We start from the raw sequence: 16,340 nt of genomic DNA, 5'->3' as shown, positions 1-16,340 counted from the left end.
AAAAAAGAAAGCATATCCCATCTTTCCTAAGTAAAAAGTGAAAATAAAGAAGCATTTGGACAGTCAGAATCCAGCTGTGAAATCTACTGCAATTTCCTAGGGCTCTACACTAACTACAACACTCACTGAGAAAAATGATGTAGAAGAACAGAGTAGTTAGAAAGAAACGACTCAAGGCCATAGTGCAGAAGAAAGTAAGAGCTTTTCCAACCCCACCATTGAAAGAGCCAGCCCTGCCATTGCCATGGAAAAATGACAAGGCTTTGAAGCAGCCCCTTGAGAAACAACTGTTCTGCACAGCACTGTGCAGGGCAGCTCCCCTGGAGCTGTTGAGCAGCTCCCTGTGTGCTGGAGGATTTTCCAGGCCTCCCAGAGCAGCTGGATGGGGAGAGCCCTGCTGCAGGTACCTGCCCATCCTTGGCGTAGCAGACAGAGTTGGACTGGGTGTACTTGACAGCGATGCTGGCCACGATCAGGTCYCGGACAGCAGACTCAGGCAGCTGGAACAGAACACCACAGTCAACACCCTCCTGATGTCCAGGAGCACCATGCTACACCCCCCAGCCACCATTGTTACTGAACCAGAAACAGGGAAAACAAGGTAGCTAAAAACAACCTRTTTTGTTCAATTATCAGCAAATTTTGTTTAGATTAAAACCCATAAATGATTGGTTTGGCAGCTAATCTCCCAGTTCTCAGGGGTAAGACTCAATCTCACTGGGTTCTATCATTGGCCATAAGCTTGAAAACTTCTCTGCATTTACTGTCATCACAGGCAAACACCAGGACCATAACCATTAAAATAGCTCCCAAAATCTGCATTATTATTTTTAAGTTCCATTCCTAATTTATGAAAACCATTTTTATTACCTCAGTGTCTGAACTTGCTTCTGAGCCCATGACTAATCATGTGCTCATTAACATCTGTTTTTTTAACGAGAACAAGATCAGAGACAAAGAAATCACTGAAAACTTTCTGGTGATGTGGGCTCTTAACTGCTGAGGAATAGCAGCCAGGCCAGAGTTTATACAACACTGCACACAAAAGGGTGATGTAAACAGTGAGTCAGGAAATGTGATGGACCCTTAGCACATGGCTGTCTCACCATAAAAAACTGCACACGGTAGCTTCTTGTTTACAAAGAGTATTCACAAATATTGTACAAGTCTAAGATCATGGCAAAGGTCCAGCTCCTCTTATTTATCCAAGGAATCAAAACAAAGGAAAGCTATCTTGATTTACCCAAGTACATTAGGTCCAGAAAGTTTGCTGCATTGTTTAATTTCATTAAAATATTTTAGGAGCTCTTAAAATTGCCCAGTGATGACTTCCATGATGAAGGCATGGCAGTTCATTAATTCCATGTGTCKGTGAGCTCCTTTATCTCCTCACACTCACATTTTTGTTCTTGGTGACAATGTTCTTGAACAGTGACCGGTCGATGACCGCGTTGTTCCTCTTCTGCATCAGGTTCAGGCCATAGAGGGTTCGAACCTCCATGTCATCGGGCTCATAGTGGGGATCCATCTGAAAGCCAAAGACAGGCCAATAAAACACATTTAGACCAAAATCTACAGTCTTCCAGTTTTCACAGAAAGGGGAAAAATATGCACACACAGTCTTCCAGCTTTCCAGAAGGCAGACATATTTGGAGCTGCTTCCTACATGCCTCAAGCTACAGCTCCTAACCCTCTGTGGYATTCAAGGGAACAGTGAACGTGATTATTTCCAGAGCTGCACTCTTGGGGCACATCTCCACCCAAGCTGGAAGCACAATTAAATTACACTGGCGTAGGGATCAGGTTAACTGCACTCAGGTCCACCCATGTATGCCTTATTCAGAATTCTGGCAGCCCCAGCTGAGTTTACTGAGACAGCAAACAACCCAGACTAAGGTGACCAGCTCTGAACAGGAGTGTACACATGCTTTATGTGGTTTGCCTAATCCACTGAAACTTTTAAGACCAACTTTGCTTAGCATTCCTCTGGAGACAGCCCTGAAGATACAGAATTCACCAATACGACCTCATCCTCATAAAGTTAATTGAATTCCAGGAGGTAATCAGCTGCCAAGACTGTCTGCAATTTCATTCCTTCTTGCCTGAAGCTCCTGAGCCATCTTCTCCAGCTCCCCTGGCAGATACACCACAACTGCAACTTCAGCTAAGCCTTGGATTTTCTTTTTGTGATTCTATAGTGAAGTTTTTTGCTTGTTAGTCTCTCAGAGGCACAGAAATAGGACCTGACAGCAAACTGTGATCCAACAGTCATGTTCACCAAAATTGGGTGATCTTAAAGTCCCAAYAATCATTACAGGAACTATGAAGGCAACCTGACACTGACTTGACCCCATAGTATTAATATTCCTTGACAAGCAAGCTGGCTGCAGTAGTAAAGGTGCATCATCTCAGGMCCAAAGTGTCTTTGCTTCCAGCTTCATCCCTGACTGGAGGAGGGGTACAAACCTGCAGGACACAGTAAGCACCATTCTTCTTTTTGGAAAGGATTTTCAGAGCTTCTTCCTCATAGCCAGGAGCCACCACACCATCAGACACCTGCAACACAGAGTTTCAGCTTCCACAGGAGAAAAATTATCAGGGGGCTAAGCCTGAAAGCTCCACCTGCCATTTCCWGGAGTGAGAAAAATCAAAACCTGGGAAGTGGCTGAGCCTACAAGTGGCAGGGAGCAATCCAAGTCCAAATTCCTGCCCTGGGCAAGGGGCTGGCGATCAGCATTCCAGTCCTTTACTTCCCCTATTCCAGCTGCTCAACCAGACACTTGTGACAGCCTAACCAGGGTTCCTTTCCAGAGGTTTGCAATCGTTTATTGGAAAGCTGCATTGCCAGCACTGCTATTTCACAGGCTCTAGCACACAGCCAGGCGTTCACTGGTAGGAAAAAAAAGGATCGAAAGACTGGTGTAAATTTGGCACTCCAGATCAGAGGATTACACAAAAAGCAGAAGTCTTCCAAACTAAAATGGGTCAAATTCCAACAAAAAGGCCGTGACAAACCAACGGCTGCATCTGGTGTGATTCTCCTTGTAACCCTGGAATGATTAGCTGCTGTCACTAACCTCTCTGGAGATGATCTTGGCAGTAGGCACGTCGCAGATATCAGACAGGGCAATGAARTCACCGAAGGAAGACATCCGATCAGCACCTGTAAATTCCTGATTTTACTCRTTTATCAAACTACAGCATCAGACAAAGAAAACTCTTCACTCCTACAGTCCAGTCAATTGCTCTGAGAGCTAAGAATTTAATCCCACAGCAAAAATAACCATAAAAAGAGGTCACAAAAGCAACAAGGATGAAAAATCCTACCTCAAACACATGGACCTTTAAATATTCCCATAGTTCAGATATTCTTCCTTCTTCACTGCCTCTGTCAAAGCTCTAACTCTGTAATGACTACCTCCAGCACTGCAAGCAGCTCAGCTGTACCCTTGGTGGCAAGAGGACAAGGAGAGGCAAGGATCACACAGAAAGATTTTAGATGGGAGACAGGTGGAAAAAGAGGAAAGCTTTTAGATGGCTATGCTCCCACCTGGCTTTTCCTGCAAGAAAGCAGACCCAAAAATGTAGCAATTTTCTTTCTTTTAAGTAAGTATTTTCTATATTTCAATGGTACAGCTAAAGTGAACTCAATTCCCACCATAAATGCTCCACTATTCAGCAAGGTCAATTCTTCTGCCCCTGCCATTCTAAGGGTTTATTTTCCTAGCAGTCATGCAATAGTTCTGTGAGAGCAACATTCAAGAATGGTGGTGAAGAATGAACCCAAGCCAATGTGGTCCATTATCAAGTTTGCCTTGCTCTCTAATATCTCTGCAGATTTTCTAGGAATGCCAYGGAAAATGAAAGAAGCAGAGAAGTATCTCAGCTAAGCAGAGGAAGCTGGTTTTGTTTACTTTTTTCAGCTTTTTTCTGTGAGCTCTGCAGTACAAAAGCATTACAAAACAACGATCAAATACCAGGCAGGAACATTTCTACTCAAGTTAAATATTCCTGAGTACCCCAATGCTGAGTATGCTACCAGCACTGCTGTTTATCCATATCCTTAAGTCAAAACCCCACATAGAAATATATGTGTGTGTTTGTAAGTACACATTTAAATTTAAAAACTATAATCTTAGAGGTCATCTATATACATCAAGGAACAGAATCCTGGTTTTAGCTCTTTGGAACAGTACAAAAGGCCTGCTCTCTTGGAACGCAATTTCCAGTAGGCATTGAGGCAGATCCTTAGGAGGAAACCCCTCCAGCAGAGGAGTGTGGTGCAAAGGGAGGAGCAGGGGAAGAGCTGAGGATGCTGCTCAGCTGCTGAGGATGCTGCTCAGCTCTTTGGCCACGCTGGTTTGTTGTGGCTATTCAGAGTCCTCACCTCTGCTCCGGGCATAGGCAGAGGCCAAGGGCGTCAGGGTCTTGTGCAAGTCGTGCACCATGCACACTTGGGCCTCCTCMTCGCTGAGTGGAACTCCAACAGCAGCACCTAGTGGGAAACACGAGCCAGGGCACTCAGGCTGCTGGTCCCTGCCCCGGGGCCTCCCCACACGGCCAGGGGGAGGGAGCACRTCCCACCCTACCTGCGGGACTGACRTGTTTGAAGGAGGCCGCGGCTGGAATGCCCAGCGCCTGCTTGAGCTCCTTCACCAGCTGCCAGGCATTGAGGGCATCGCASAGGTTGATGAAGCCGGGAGAGCCGTTCACCACTGCAAACACAGCACAAACATAGCACATGGACACGGTAAAGCAGGCAAACCCCTCTCTCCAGAGGCTGGAGAGCCAGCACAATGGATTTCTCCCAGTSAGCACTGAAATCACTACAAACTGTTCTTGTTCAATGCCCCTGGCTCCTCAGCAACTGGTGGAGTGCCCAGAAATCCACACCAAGAGTAAAGGCTATTTAAAAGTCTGCTCGCAAAACATTTAGCTCTGGCCCTGAGAGAACTGCTCGTACTGACATGGCAGCACTGTGTGCATTTCAGGAGACTGGAGGAAAAGAGATCATTTTAACAATAATCCACATCCAGGAGGAGTGAACATAGCATTGTTCTGCTGCYATAGTGGGAGGCAGATTTGCAAGCAAATCAGTCTCTAGTGCAGGAATGGAAAAGCTTCCTAAGAGGTCCCAGAGTTGAAATGTGGAAAATTCTATAACACAAAGTTTCACTGTTTGTTCAACAGGACAACGCCTGCACACATTGAAAACAGCCTCAAGAACAAGAGTAGCCAGACTTTGCCTCCAAAACAGGGGCTTCCCTCATTACAACAAYGCTGTGGTGAGTGGCACACCCGGTAAAACAGCAGAGGCACACCCAGACCTATCCCAAACTCTTAAGTGGGATTAGTATCCCTTCCTGCTGCCACCATCAGCAAAAGGAGCATTCTACAAAACCAAGGTAGTAAAACCCCTGCTCAAAGCCATCAAAGAAAGAAAGAAAAAAAAACACGAAAACCAAATCAAACCTAGAGAAGAACAGCTTGGTTTCCAGGCAGAGTAAATAGTGACACAAAAAAAATGGGAAGGATACTAAACAGGGAAAATGGCAACTAGAAAAGCATCTTAAAAGGTTGATGAGATTTTCTTTTATAAAATCTGGATCTAATGACAAGCAGAAAGTAAACTACATAAATCTGTTCAAAGTATCTTGGACACACAGGCCTACAGCAAGAGAACATGGAGCTGCAATTGGTCTGGTRGGGCTCAGCAGAGCAGCTTTCCTGTCTCATACAGCTCAACCTTTCMATTGCAAAGTTAGTGCCACTCAGTAACAAAGCAATTGTGAAGGCACTACTGGCCATCCCTTGGACTAAGGTAGAAGATGGTCTTTCAGTTCTAAAGACTYGTCCCACCAGCTCCATTCCCAGCTATCCCAGAGTTCCCTTTCAGCCAGCACAGCTGGGGTCTCACCTGTAAGGGGCAGTTTGGGTCTTGTGGTGTAGAGCTGTGCAGGGCTCTGGTGAGGATTCATGCCRTACCTCAGGGGCAGCTGGGACACTCCCTTGCTGTACTCCTTCCTGAAGTAATCAGAGATGGCTGCATCATACTGAGCAGTGTGGGTGAAGGCCTGGGGACACAATAGGGGACACCTGTCAACTCACAAACATCAGCTTACAGAGGATTTGATGTTTAAAGCGGTGAAGAACCAACGAGCCTGGCCCAGCCCTTCAGGGCAAGAAAACATGAACAACCTTCAGTGCCAGCAGCCGYCGGGTTTCCATGGCAGTGTCCTTGTCCCTGGATGCTGCCATCTCTTTAGCCACTGCGGAATAGTCTGCAGGGTCACACACGACTGTCACACGAGCGTGGTTCTTGGCAGCTGCCCGCAGCAAGGCCACTCCCCCTGCAAGAAAGAGGCACAGGCATGAAGCACTTCCCTCCTGGACGCAGCACAGGAGGCACAGCTCAGGCCCAGAAGGGATGTGCACCATCAACCCTTTGTGCCAGATGAATGTGTCCCCTCCCTCCAGCACAGAGCTGGRTGAGTGCTCTTCAAAATGTACAAGGTTGGTGGGTTTGACTCAATCTGCTGGTGAAGGTGCACACTGACCTTGGCAGGCCAGGCAGGGATGAGGAAACAGCCTGCRGGCAGTGATGAGCAACTGGGGCAACAATGTCTCCAAGCAGCACAGCCACATCCTGAAGAAGATGGCTGTCCCTACACGTGGCTTAACCACCATCCTCTGCAACACCAAGCAGGGAAAGATCTGCTTTCACACTGCCAAACTGCAAATAATAATGGATCTTGCCCAGGTCCTCTGTGTGAGATAAAATGCCACACTTCCCCCTTCAGTCTCACTGCACTGCTATTGCAACTCTTTAAATCACACAAGATACTAGGCTGTTGCAAAGGAAACACAAGAGGCTGGCACTGCTTCATGCAGAGCAAGTATTACTCCATAAAACATTTAATAGAGAGCTCTGCTGGGCATCATTTGGACTAAACTATTGCAAGAAAATCCGATCCCAATCCAACCACATGGCACAAAATTGAGCCTGTACTGTTCACAGGCTGCCAAGCAGAGATGCTGCAGTGAAGGCACAGCAAGACTTTGGGGGTTAATAACTAGCAGCAAGAGAAAACATGCTAATGCAGGTGTCCATGCTTCCCAACACAGTTCCAGAGTACTTTCCCACATATTTAGACCGAACTCTRTCCTTGCAATGGCTTCCTGCTGTGAAGTTCTCAGCCATCCTCAGAGCACTTTCAGTGGTTCAGCTTTTTCTCTCCAAAGCTCATGTTTTTTTAAATTTCTATTACACTGTCAGAGGCTGCAAAAGAGGTTTAGTTGCTCTCCAATGTTTCAGTAGGGAGTGTGGTCCACCTGGCCTTTCCTAGCACATCCCTCAGGCCCCTTCTAGGCAGTGAATGACTTTCCCCTCATGCAGCATGCCTTGCCAGCCTGTTATTGCTGCTTTAATTGCTTCAAAGCAACAAGGCTTACCCAGCTATGCCTTCAACCTGCTCCCTGCAGCTCCTGAGCTCTTGAGCAGACTTCCTTTATGGATGYGCAAGGCCACCAAACAAAAAGACAAGAACTCAGACCACTCAGGGTTCAGATGCACCACGTCTGTCTGGAAAACAGATTTGCTCTCCCTTTAACTTACCGATATCAATCTTTTCCACTGCATCCTGTACAGTCACACCAGGAGAAGACACAGTCTTCACAAAGGGGTACAGATTGCACACTACAACTCTGAGAATAGAGGGGGAAAACTGGGTTATTCATCAAGAAATAGTAGCGCCCAACTGGGCTTGGCAAGCACAAGATAACCACCAGTGATTTTATGGTCTTGTTCCTCAGATCAGGGACCAAYATAAAATCCTGCGGCCAAGAGTGGTGCTCAGCCCAAAGGCAAGTGATAGCACAATGTATTATGACATTGAATTGATGGCTGTGTGTCAAACAATGTTAGAACCACAGTTTACAGAAGCCACTTTAAAGGAAAAGCTTCTTTAAATACATGTGCCTGGCTATAAATGTTTAGTGATTTTGGTGTACAACTTGAGCCACTTCAAAAGACTTCACAGTGGGCTCTCAGCAATTCTGAAAAGGGGCATCTACCAATGCCCATAAGAGAGCAAACACCCAGGGACAGTCCATTGCAAACAAAGTACAATCACTCTAAYTTCCCACAACTTTTTCAAAAGCAGAAAATGACCTATATGTCACCTTCTGGACTTTTAAAATACCAACATATTAAACCTGAGTGTGCAGCCCAAATGCCATACAGCCTCTGTAGCACATGAAAGGAGAGGAGAAAATCGACTTTTCTCTCTCAAGCTAAGACTGGACCTTACTGGAATTACTTTTTCCATCTGATCTAGAAGCAGGTCTGTACTTGAGCAAGCATGATGTAATAACTTGCCTGTCCCATCCTACCAGTGCCACAGGAACTGCAGTGAAAGGAGAGATTAGTTTTGACCTTTACAAACAGTGTTTTTAATACAAGAGAATTAGTTTACTCTCTTGATCTGAGTACATGAAGGTATTGAACTCCAAGGCGTGCTCAGTATGGTAGAGAATTGCTGTGATGAGTACCCTCGTGTCCAACTTATAATATTCCTTTGTTCCCACTCCGCGTGAACTCCAGCAGAAAGGATGATAAGCTTCCAGTATGGCTTTCAGAACCCTCCATGTCTCTAGATTCCCTACAATGTCTTATTGTCTCTTCTGTTTCTAAATCCCCCTTCCCCCCAATCCACTCATGCTCCTGACCTGTTGCAAACCATCAGGAATCTGTGGACTTTAACACTGSTAATGCTTTTATCTGTGCAAACCAAGACAATCAATATCAGGCTTTCATACTTTGACTTGCATAGTTASATAAAATTTGCATATCCAAAGACAGCCCTGCTGAGGATCAGCTACTTCTGCTTTTTGCAAGACAATCTGAATCCAAATTATCAGTTGGGATGCAAGTGCACAATAAGTCACTGATGTAAGGGCATCTTATTCCCCCTGCAATTCAGCAGAGCCTGCTTTAATATGCAGTGTGCTCTGAAGAGCCACCACTGCTGAGCCATCTAAGAGGATTCCTGTGGTTTTAAATTTCAGGTTTTCAAATTCAGCCTGGAAATCCACCCATCACTTTTTAAAAGTCATTTTAAAACTCCAGACACGTCCTGGCCCACAGTCATACTGTACCTCCCACCCTGGCCATACCTACAATTTGCCATGTCCAGCTCAGCCATCTGTTCCTAAACCAGGAGCTACTCCCTGAKGTACAACTGGTTATTCACAAGCATTATTTGGATGTCAACATCAGTGAGCTACACACAGCCCCAAACTGCCCTGTAACTGAACCAAGTAAACACATTCTAACAAAAGCTGAAACAAAAATAAATCCTTGGTACATTAGTGCACAAACTGTGCTACTTCAGTTTCTGGATGCAACTCACTTGCTCCCAAGACAGTTCTCAAAGTTTAAGTTTTCTGTCTCTTATCTGTGTGTTTTCTGTCTGAATAAACGCCCTGTTCCTAACCCACTTTCCATGTCTATTCTTTATTTATGTGTTGAAACTCAGTAAACATTATGCAAATATCAAAGGGTATATTTACTAAGCAAGCATTTCAAAATCAGGAATTGCCATCTGATCAGACACGTGGAACCAACCTGAGGGAAGATGCTTCAGAAGTACTGCACTCAGCTCTGCAACACGTGTAATGTTGCCCTACACTGCCTGTGTGAACATGTCAAAATTCCCAGGGAACCATAAGAAATTAAGACCTCGGAGTTCCCTGTGGAAACTACAATTATTTTCTTGTTTTAGTTTTCTCTCACTACGAGTGTTGAAGATGCACCTGTAGAAAGCTGTAATTTTAAATACATAATAGCTCCTGCCAGGGCAAAGGAAGGAGACCGCAGATCTGCTGGCGTGTAGATGTTACAATCCCTACTGCTCCCATACCCCAGTGCTGACTGTGCTCCAATGTCAGTTTTTGATTATTGATGGATTCCATCACACCCCCCAGCATTTACCTTACAAGGCTGAAATCCTGTTTCTTCATATCAGCATTATCCTCTGGAATATTGCGAGCCAAGATGCCTAATTACAAACAACAGTGCATATTCATTAAAATAGAACTAAATCACCAACAGGTTTTTAATTCAACATCACCCTTCAGACTGTGCTTTTTGCCTCATTGACTTTCTATCATAACTTTCTCATTCTAGTTCAGACAACACTCTGAGTCYCTGCTCCTTTATTCCACTTCAGAGAGTCTTTGGCTGTTCAAATTCCACACTAACAGGTGTTCTTCTCCCAGTGCTAAATCCTACAGCACTCCAAGTACTGACTAGCAATCTCAACAATGTACTTTACAAGCACTGAATTGCTACCCTTGAAACAGTGAAACTGTCATTAAGGACTTCATGGGAGAGAAAAAGGGCACCTGCCCTATGAGACAAGGRAAGCAAGAGAATGAACAGTGTGGGAGGCTGGTGGGGTCCAGAAACTCAGAGAAACGTGATGGTGACAGAGTGGCAGCGTAAGCAACAGCACAATCCTGGGGTCAGCAACATCAGAGATTGTCTCCAGCCCTCAGGTATGATGGATAACAGGCTCCACTTGAGGTACCTCAAGCATAGCAACAGGAGATGAAAGAGCACATGGATTAATGTGCAGATAGACCAGTTATCAGAGATCCTCACTGCTGAAGAGGAGCCAGAGAATATGAGAGCATGCAGAAATCCCCCACTGAAGACCACCCTGTTGTGCTCCTTATGCTGCACAGCAGACCCATGCACAGGTTAAACTCAGTGAAGCTCCCTGCCCCAGCACRTCTGCAGCTGACTCTGCAAAGGCATTCACAGAGAAGCTCTGTCACTTATAGCCCCGGGGAGAGAGCTCTGCTAACTGCTGAGATGCCAGCATAGCAACAAGGAAGTAATTCAGCCACCCCACACTTTCTCCACCCTGTGGCTTTTCACCTCTCCTTCTGCTCCTGGGGCGAATCTRCTCTCATTACTCGGCTCTTCCACACAACTTTTAAAGAAGACATCTGTCAACCCCTCCTTCCCACCCTCCCTGCCCCCTATTAAAATGAAAAATGTATTAGCAGAAACACACCAGCATGGACTGCAGGATGAAGGGTTTTCACGCGTCCGCCCAACATCTCGGGGAAGCCAGTCAGGTCAGAAACATCTCTGTCCAAGGAGAAAAAAACCACGGTAACAGATGTGCCACACTGACTTCATCTAAAGGTTGAATGACCCAAAGCAAAAAAGGTGTATAAATTCCACAACAAAACTCTCCTATACTAAAGGGGCAACAACTGCTTTTCCCATGAATGGAAATAAGGCTTATGGGTCACACTCGAAGATGCAGTACAGTTACGTCTTGAATACACTGAATAACCAAGATAAGCAAAACCCAAGATGGTTTACAGAAAGAATGGAAGGCCATGTGAAGATGCTTTTCCTCCCTGCTTAGTTTCACCACTCCTTGTGACTGTTTAGGGTGGTAAACAACGAGGCAAGTGAAAYGTGAGCATCCTTGCTTCAGGCTTCACTAAAAGCACAGCCAAAGAAAGAAGTTGGACACAACCACGTGCTGGGTAACAGTGAGCTCTTGGGGTGATGTAGATTCAYGATAATGTGCCCCAGGGACCAACTATTGCATCCATGGGGAGCAAAAACAGTCACAGACACCTGTTGTGCCAAATAATTGACACTTTTTTCATCACTGCATTTTCACTTGTCCAGAGCTGTGTTTTTAATCACATCACAGAAGAAACCAGAACAAATTGACTCAGAATCATGGGCTAAAACAGCCAGTGAACTGTRAACAACTCTTCCAGTAGTGGATGCACAACACTTAAAGGCTCTGTCTGCATTAAGTGATTGTGGTGGGAAAATTGTGACCAACTAACTCCAGTGAGCTTTAACACTTTCCTGACAGATCAGTGCTGGCCCAGGCAAAAAATCAGCTTTCACCTGGCTGTAAGGAGCTGCACTAGGGGCAGATTATGAACATCAAGATTGTCTCAGATTGTCTCATGGAAACACAGCTGGCTGGAGGCAGACAAGGCATCCCAACAAGAGGCTCCAACGCCTCTTTGCACAGCAATGCTCCTCAGCCAACAGAGCCCTGGAAAAGGTTCTGAAGTTTGCTTTGGGGCAGGATTAGTTTTCCTTTTGCTAGGGAAGCTTTGTTTTCAGACCMGTTTTCACTCATTTTTGTTCACAGACTAAACAATTTAAGCAACCTCAGGGGCCAAAGAAGGATTTTTGGTGGTGATGTACAGCGCAGAGTGTGTACCTGACAGGCAAGCCAGCATCCCTCAGGGACTTGGCTGTTCCTCCGGAGGCAATTAAACCCAGGCCAAGCGCATGCAGGCTCTTCGCAAATTCCACCAGGTTGGTCTTGTCAGAGACGCTGAGTAAAGCTGGCAAGGGGGAAGAGCACGAGTGTTGGCGTTTTAACAGTGGAACAGATAAAACAACAAGACTAAGCGAGTTCAGCTCTCAGTAGTTGAGGAGCGTATGCGGTGCGCGGTGCCCGGGAAGCGCAAGGGGAGCAGCACCAGAGCCTCGCGCTTCTCCTCAGGGGAAGCCGCCCCTCAGGCGAGGCCGCGGCTCAGGGCTGAGGCCCCATCGCCTCAGCGCCCTCCCGCTCCCCGAGCCCTGTACCCAGAACAAGGCACAACCGGCCCGGGGTGGGGGAAACCAGCGGCCGCCCGCCCCGGCACACGGCGCGGGAACCAGCGCTGAGGGGATCGGCCTTCCGGGGCCGCCCCGCTGAGGCGAGCGGCGGCCATTGCGGGCCCGGCGGCAGGGCCCCCCTCAGCCCCTCACGGCCACCCTCCCCGCGGCCATCGGCGGCCGGAGCCCGCCCCGCGTTACCGAGCTGCTGCCGCGTGGCCATGGCGCCGTCGGTGGGTGCAGGAGGGCGCGGAGGCGCGGAAGGGACGAGCGGCGGCGGCCCGGCGGGATTTGGGCGCACGGGGGCGGGAGCGGGAGGGGGCGGCCCGGGCGGGGCGGGGAATGGAGGGGGGCGGCCGTGCCCGGGTCGAGCGGCGGGCACGTGTTTTTGGGGACACGCTCGTGTCCCCGGGGTGCGACAGCTGTGCCCTGGAGGGTGAGGATACACCGTGGTTTTGTGTGCGACACCTGTGTGCCCGCCGCACATGTGCTCAGCGCATGTGTGTGCGCGACATGGGTGCACCAAACATACAGAAACACACCCACATACACACATAYRTATGTGTGCACTGACATGGGTGTACCACACATACAGAATTTCCCCCTGTGAGAACCCCAGCTTAGTACCCAGGTGRAAGACGAGGTGTGGGTGAGGCAATGCCTCATCAGCAGTGGAAGGTTGTGCAGTAAGGACCATTAATTTTTTTTTCCAGGAGTTCGGACAGGAGTTTCWTCTGTGGAAAATCCTCTTGCAGAGCTTCTCCACGGGCAAAGGCAAAACACTCATTTGCCAAGTCTGAGGTAAAAAAAAAAAATCATTTGCAGATAGTAAAATGATGCTTTTCTTCCTTTATATATTATTAATTTCCCACTGTAAGGAGATGTGTCAGGGGTAGTTTTTTTCCTTTACGTGTCTYCAAATTTCCTGATACTCCTTGCAAAATAGCTTTGTTTGTTTTTGTTCCAGYTTGTGATTCACAGGTTGCCTGAACATGTTGGCTTTAACTGGTTAAAATCTCTGCTGTGCCACTGTACACCCCAGCAGGGTTTAGCAGGAGCACTGGGACAGCASCGCTTTGCAGGGAGAGAGCTCTGCAGTTAATTTGCAGCACAAGCCTTGGCCTCACCTGGTAATATTGAATCAGCAATAATGTCAGCATGGGCAGGCCCCTGAGGCATCCCTGTGTACTTCTGTCACRTTTTCATCGGCCACACAGGTGTTCACTGTACACCTGCAGCTCCCAGAGCGCTTACACTGCATCAGGCTCTCCACTTGCATTGAAAAAGAAGGAATAAATGAAAGCTTTTAGCTCTTGCAGGCAAAAAGGTGGGAAGTACAACGCAAGTGCAACTGGAAGGCCCAGACACTTGGCTGTTTTGATTTGTGAGTCTCTGGGCTTGGRTAGTATTGTCTATGTGAGGAAGAGTCAAGCCAGAAATACCAAACAGACCGAATAAACCCAGTGTGTGTATCATGCTCAATAGCAGCTAGTGACAAGCAGTAATAAATTACTGCTCAGCAAGGTGGCTGGGGCCAAATGAAAATATACTGTTAAGTGGTACCTGAGCACAATCATTATGAAAATATGYACCTTGGAGAGAATAAAAGTTGTGCAAAGAGTACAGCTGAGGTGGGCTTTGGTGATGATTAATGTATGAGCAAATGAACAGTTTGACAGAGCACCGCATTTTTATCCAACATTGGAGAGCGACTGTGCATATTCCAGCACAGTGCCTGTGGTCCTGTCAGCCTGTGCACAAGGACAGGGACACTGTTCCTTCAGACAAACAGTGGGAGGGACATTATCTGTGTCAACAGTGGCTTTGGCTCTGTTGCCTGACCAGCAGTTCATTGTCCCTTGGCGCCTGGGGTGGGGTTTCTGTTTGCGCAGGAGTGGCAGGGGGTGGTTTGGGCTTAATCCTTGTCCCAGCACAGGATGGACATGGAGCTGTTGGAGCCAGTCCAGAGGAGGCCACCAACATGATCAGAGGGATGGGGCACCTCTGCTGTGAGGAAAGGCTGAGAGAGTTGAGAGTGTTAGCCTGGAGAAGAGAAAGCTTTGGTGTGACCTAATTGTGGCCTTCCAGGGCCTGAAAGAGCCGACAAGAAAGATGGAGAGAGACTATTTACAAGGGACCTGAGTGACAGGAAACGGGGGAATGCCTTCCCCCTGACAGAGAGTAGGATTAGATGGGATTTTGGGAAGRAATTCTTCACTGTGAGGGTGGAGAGGCCCTGGTATCGGATGCCTGGAGAAGCTGTGGCTGCCTCATCCCTGGAAGTGTTCAGGGTCAGGTTGGATGGGACTTGGATCAACCTGGGATAGTGGGATGTGTACCTGCCCATGTCAGGTTTGGAACTGGATGATCTTTAGGGTCCTTTCCAACCCAAACCATTCTACATCCAAGAAGAAATGTTATGGCTTTGTGCTAGAGGGATGTCTGGATTTGGATTGATTGATTGTGATTGATATGTCCTGGTTTGGGGATGGCTTTGCAGGGAAATCAGATAYTCTGCCTCCCCAGAGATTTAGTTTTGCTTTATAGAGCTTAATTGKTTTTGGTGATGTTTAAAGGATATTCAAATATCCTGTACTCTACTTGTCCCATCATTTATTCAATAGGAATGAGGTCTCACTGGAGCTTTTTCCCGGTGTTTTAAAGCATTAGAGAAGCTCGTCCTGAGCCAAGAATGCAGTAACATCATATTGGAAATCATGGGAAGAGGTAAATGCTAGAATTACAAATACCACATTAAGGTTATTTCTAAATCATACTAGGGCCTACATCCAAGAAAGAAAAATCAGGCTTAATTAGCACTGTGTTCTGCTGTGTTAATAAGGAGAAGTAAAAAGAGGATGAAGCTGAATAGAGGCACACAAAAGGGATGGYGTTGCTGGTTTTGCTGTTGTTAGGACAATACCCAAGATTCCCTTCTCTGAGACAGTAGGGAGCAAGTGATGATTTTTAGCTTGGCTCTGTTGTGAGTCTGTTTTCTATTGTTGGGTTTTTTCATGTAGCAGACTGAGAAGAGTGCAGAAAAACAGGTCAATTTTGCTGTTGATTAATTTGTTAGGGTGGGAAGCAAACAAGTTAGGACTCTCCAGATAATCCTGCAGCTGCCTGTGGGCTARCAGAGGGTGGGCTGGGCCCGTCAGTGGACAAGGAAGACCCAGCCAAAATGTAGGATTCCATCCAGAGTGGAAGCCTGTGGCTGGTCTGTTTTGGGGCTCCAGAGRTGAAGTGTTATGAGTGGTGAGCATTACACCAGTAGTGTGATCTGGGTCTGCCCTACCCCAGGAAAGGTGTCTCATCACCATGAGGCTGCTTTGGAAAAACATGTTCTTGTGGGYATCTCTGCCTGTATGAGCACAATGCTCAGCTTTGAAATTCCCMATCATACAAAGTTATCTTCCTTCATCAGGCTCTGCTTTTATTTGTATACCTTCACACACTTTTCCTCAACAACCTCTTGCCTCTGCTATGCTCTGAGTTGCCCTCAAGCAAAGGTTGTGGTGTTTAAYATGATGTAAGACAAATACATCTCTGTCCTACTCAGGCTCCTGTTTTTTTTTCCCTGGAAATTATTTATATGGGAAGTAAAGCACAGATGAGGAAGATGTTGCATGCACAAGGAGCATTGCTTCTTCTGCATTGCTCTGGTATCTCATATCTTCCATGGGGT

General features: G+C 46.9%; 1 protein-coding gene and 1 long non-coding RNA gene across 2 annotated transcripts in view; both read right to left on the bottom strand.

The window, feature by feature from the left end:
* Positions 1 to 12,942, bottom strand: part of ATIC (5-aminoimidazole-4-carboxamide ribonucleotide formyltransferase/IMP cyclohydrolase) — a 19,078-nt gene extending 6,136 nt beyond the window's left edge. The window contains exons 1-13 of the mRNA XM_057389882.1: positions 12,857 to 12,942; positions 12,273 to 12,399; positions 11,082 to 11,158; positions 9,992 to 10,058; positions 7,616 to 7,704; positions 6,199 to 6,350; positions 5,918 to 6,074; positions 4,590 to 4,715; positions 4,388 to 4,495; positions 3,078 to 3,163; positions 2,467 to 2,556; positions 1,400 to 1,528; positions 408 to 500 (exon numbers count right to left, since the gene is read on the bottom strand). Of these exons, the coding sequence (XP_057245865.1) occupies positions 408 to 500; positions 1,400 to 1,528; positions 2,467 to 2,556; positions 3,078 to 3,163; positions 4,388 to 4,495; positions 4,590 to 4,715; positions 5,918 to 6,074; positions 6,199 to 6,350; positions 7,616 to 7,704; positions 9,992 to 10,058; positions 11,082 to 11,158; positions 12,273 to 12,399; positions 12,857 to 12,878 (1,323 nt within the window). The 5' untranslated portion in view covers positions 12,879 to 12,942. The remainder of the gene's footprint in view (positions 1 to 407; positions 501 to 1,399; positions 1,529 to 2,466; positions 2,557 to 3,077; positions 3,164 to 4,387; positions 4,496 to 4,589; positions 4,716 to 5,917; positions 6,075 to 6,198; positions 6,351 to 7,615; positions 7,705 to 9,991; positions 10,059 to 11,081; positions 11,159 to 12,272; positions 12,400 to 12,856) is intronic.
* A 326-nt stretch (positions 12,943 to 13,268) lies between these two features.
* Positions 13,269 to 14,320, bottom strand: LOC130588887 (uncharacterized). Its single transcript, XR_008967036.1, has 3 exons — positions 14,248 to 14,320; positions 13,783 to 13,927; positions 13,269 to 13,451 (listed from the first exon to the last, which is right to left on the bottom strand). It is a non-coding gene; the product is annotated as an uncharacterized LOC130588887 (long non-coding RNA).
* Positions 14,321 to 16,340: the final 2,020 nt, after the last annotated feature.

This window comes from Malurus melanocephalus, unplaced genomic scaffold, assembly GCF_030028575.1.
Source record: "Malurus melanocephalus ecotype Western Australia unplaced genomic scaffold, MMel_1.1 scaffold_20, whole genome shotgun sequence".
NCBI classification, from domain to species: domain Eukaryota; kingdom Metazoa; phylum Chordata; class Aves; order Passeriformes; family Maluridae; genus Malurus; species Malurus melanocephalus.
The sequence above is the reverse complement of the archived record's forward strand: the minus strand, read 5'-3'. Positions and strand labels throughout refer to the sequence as shown.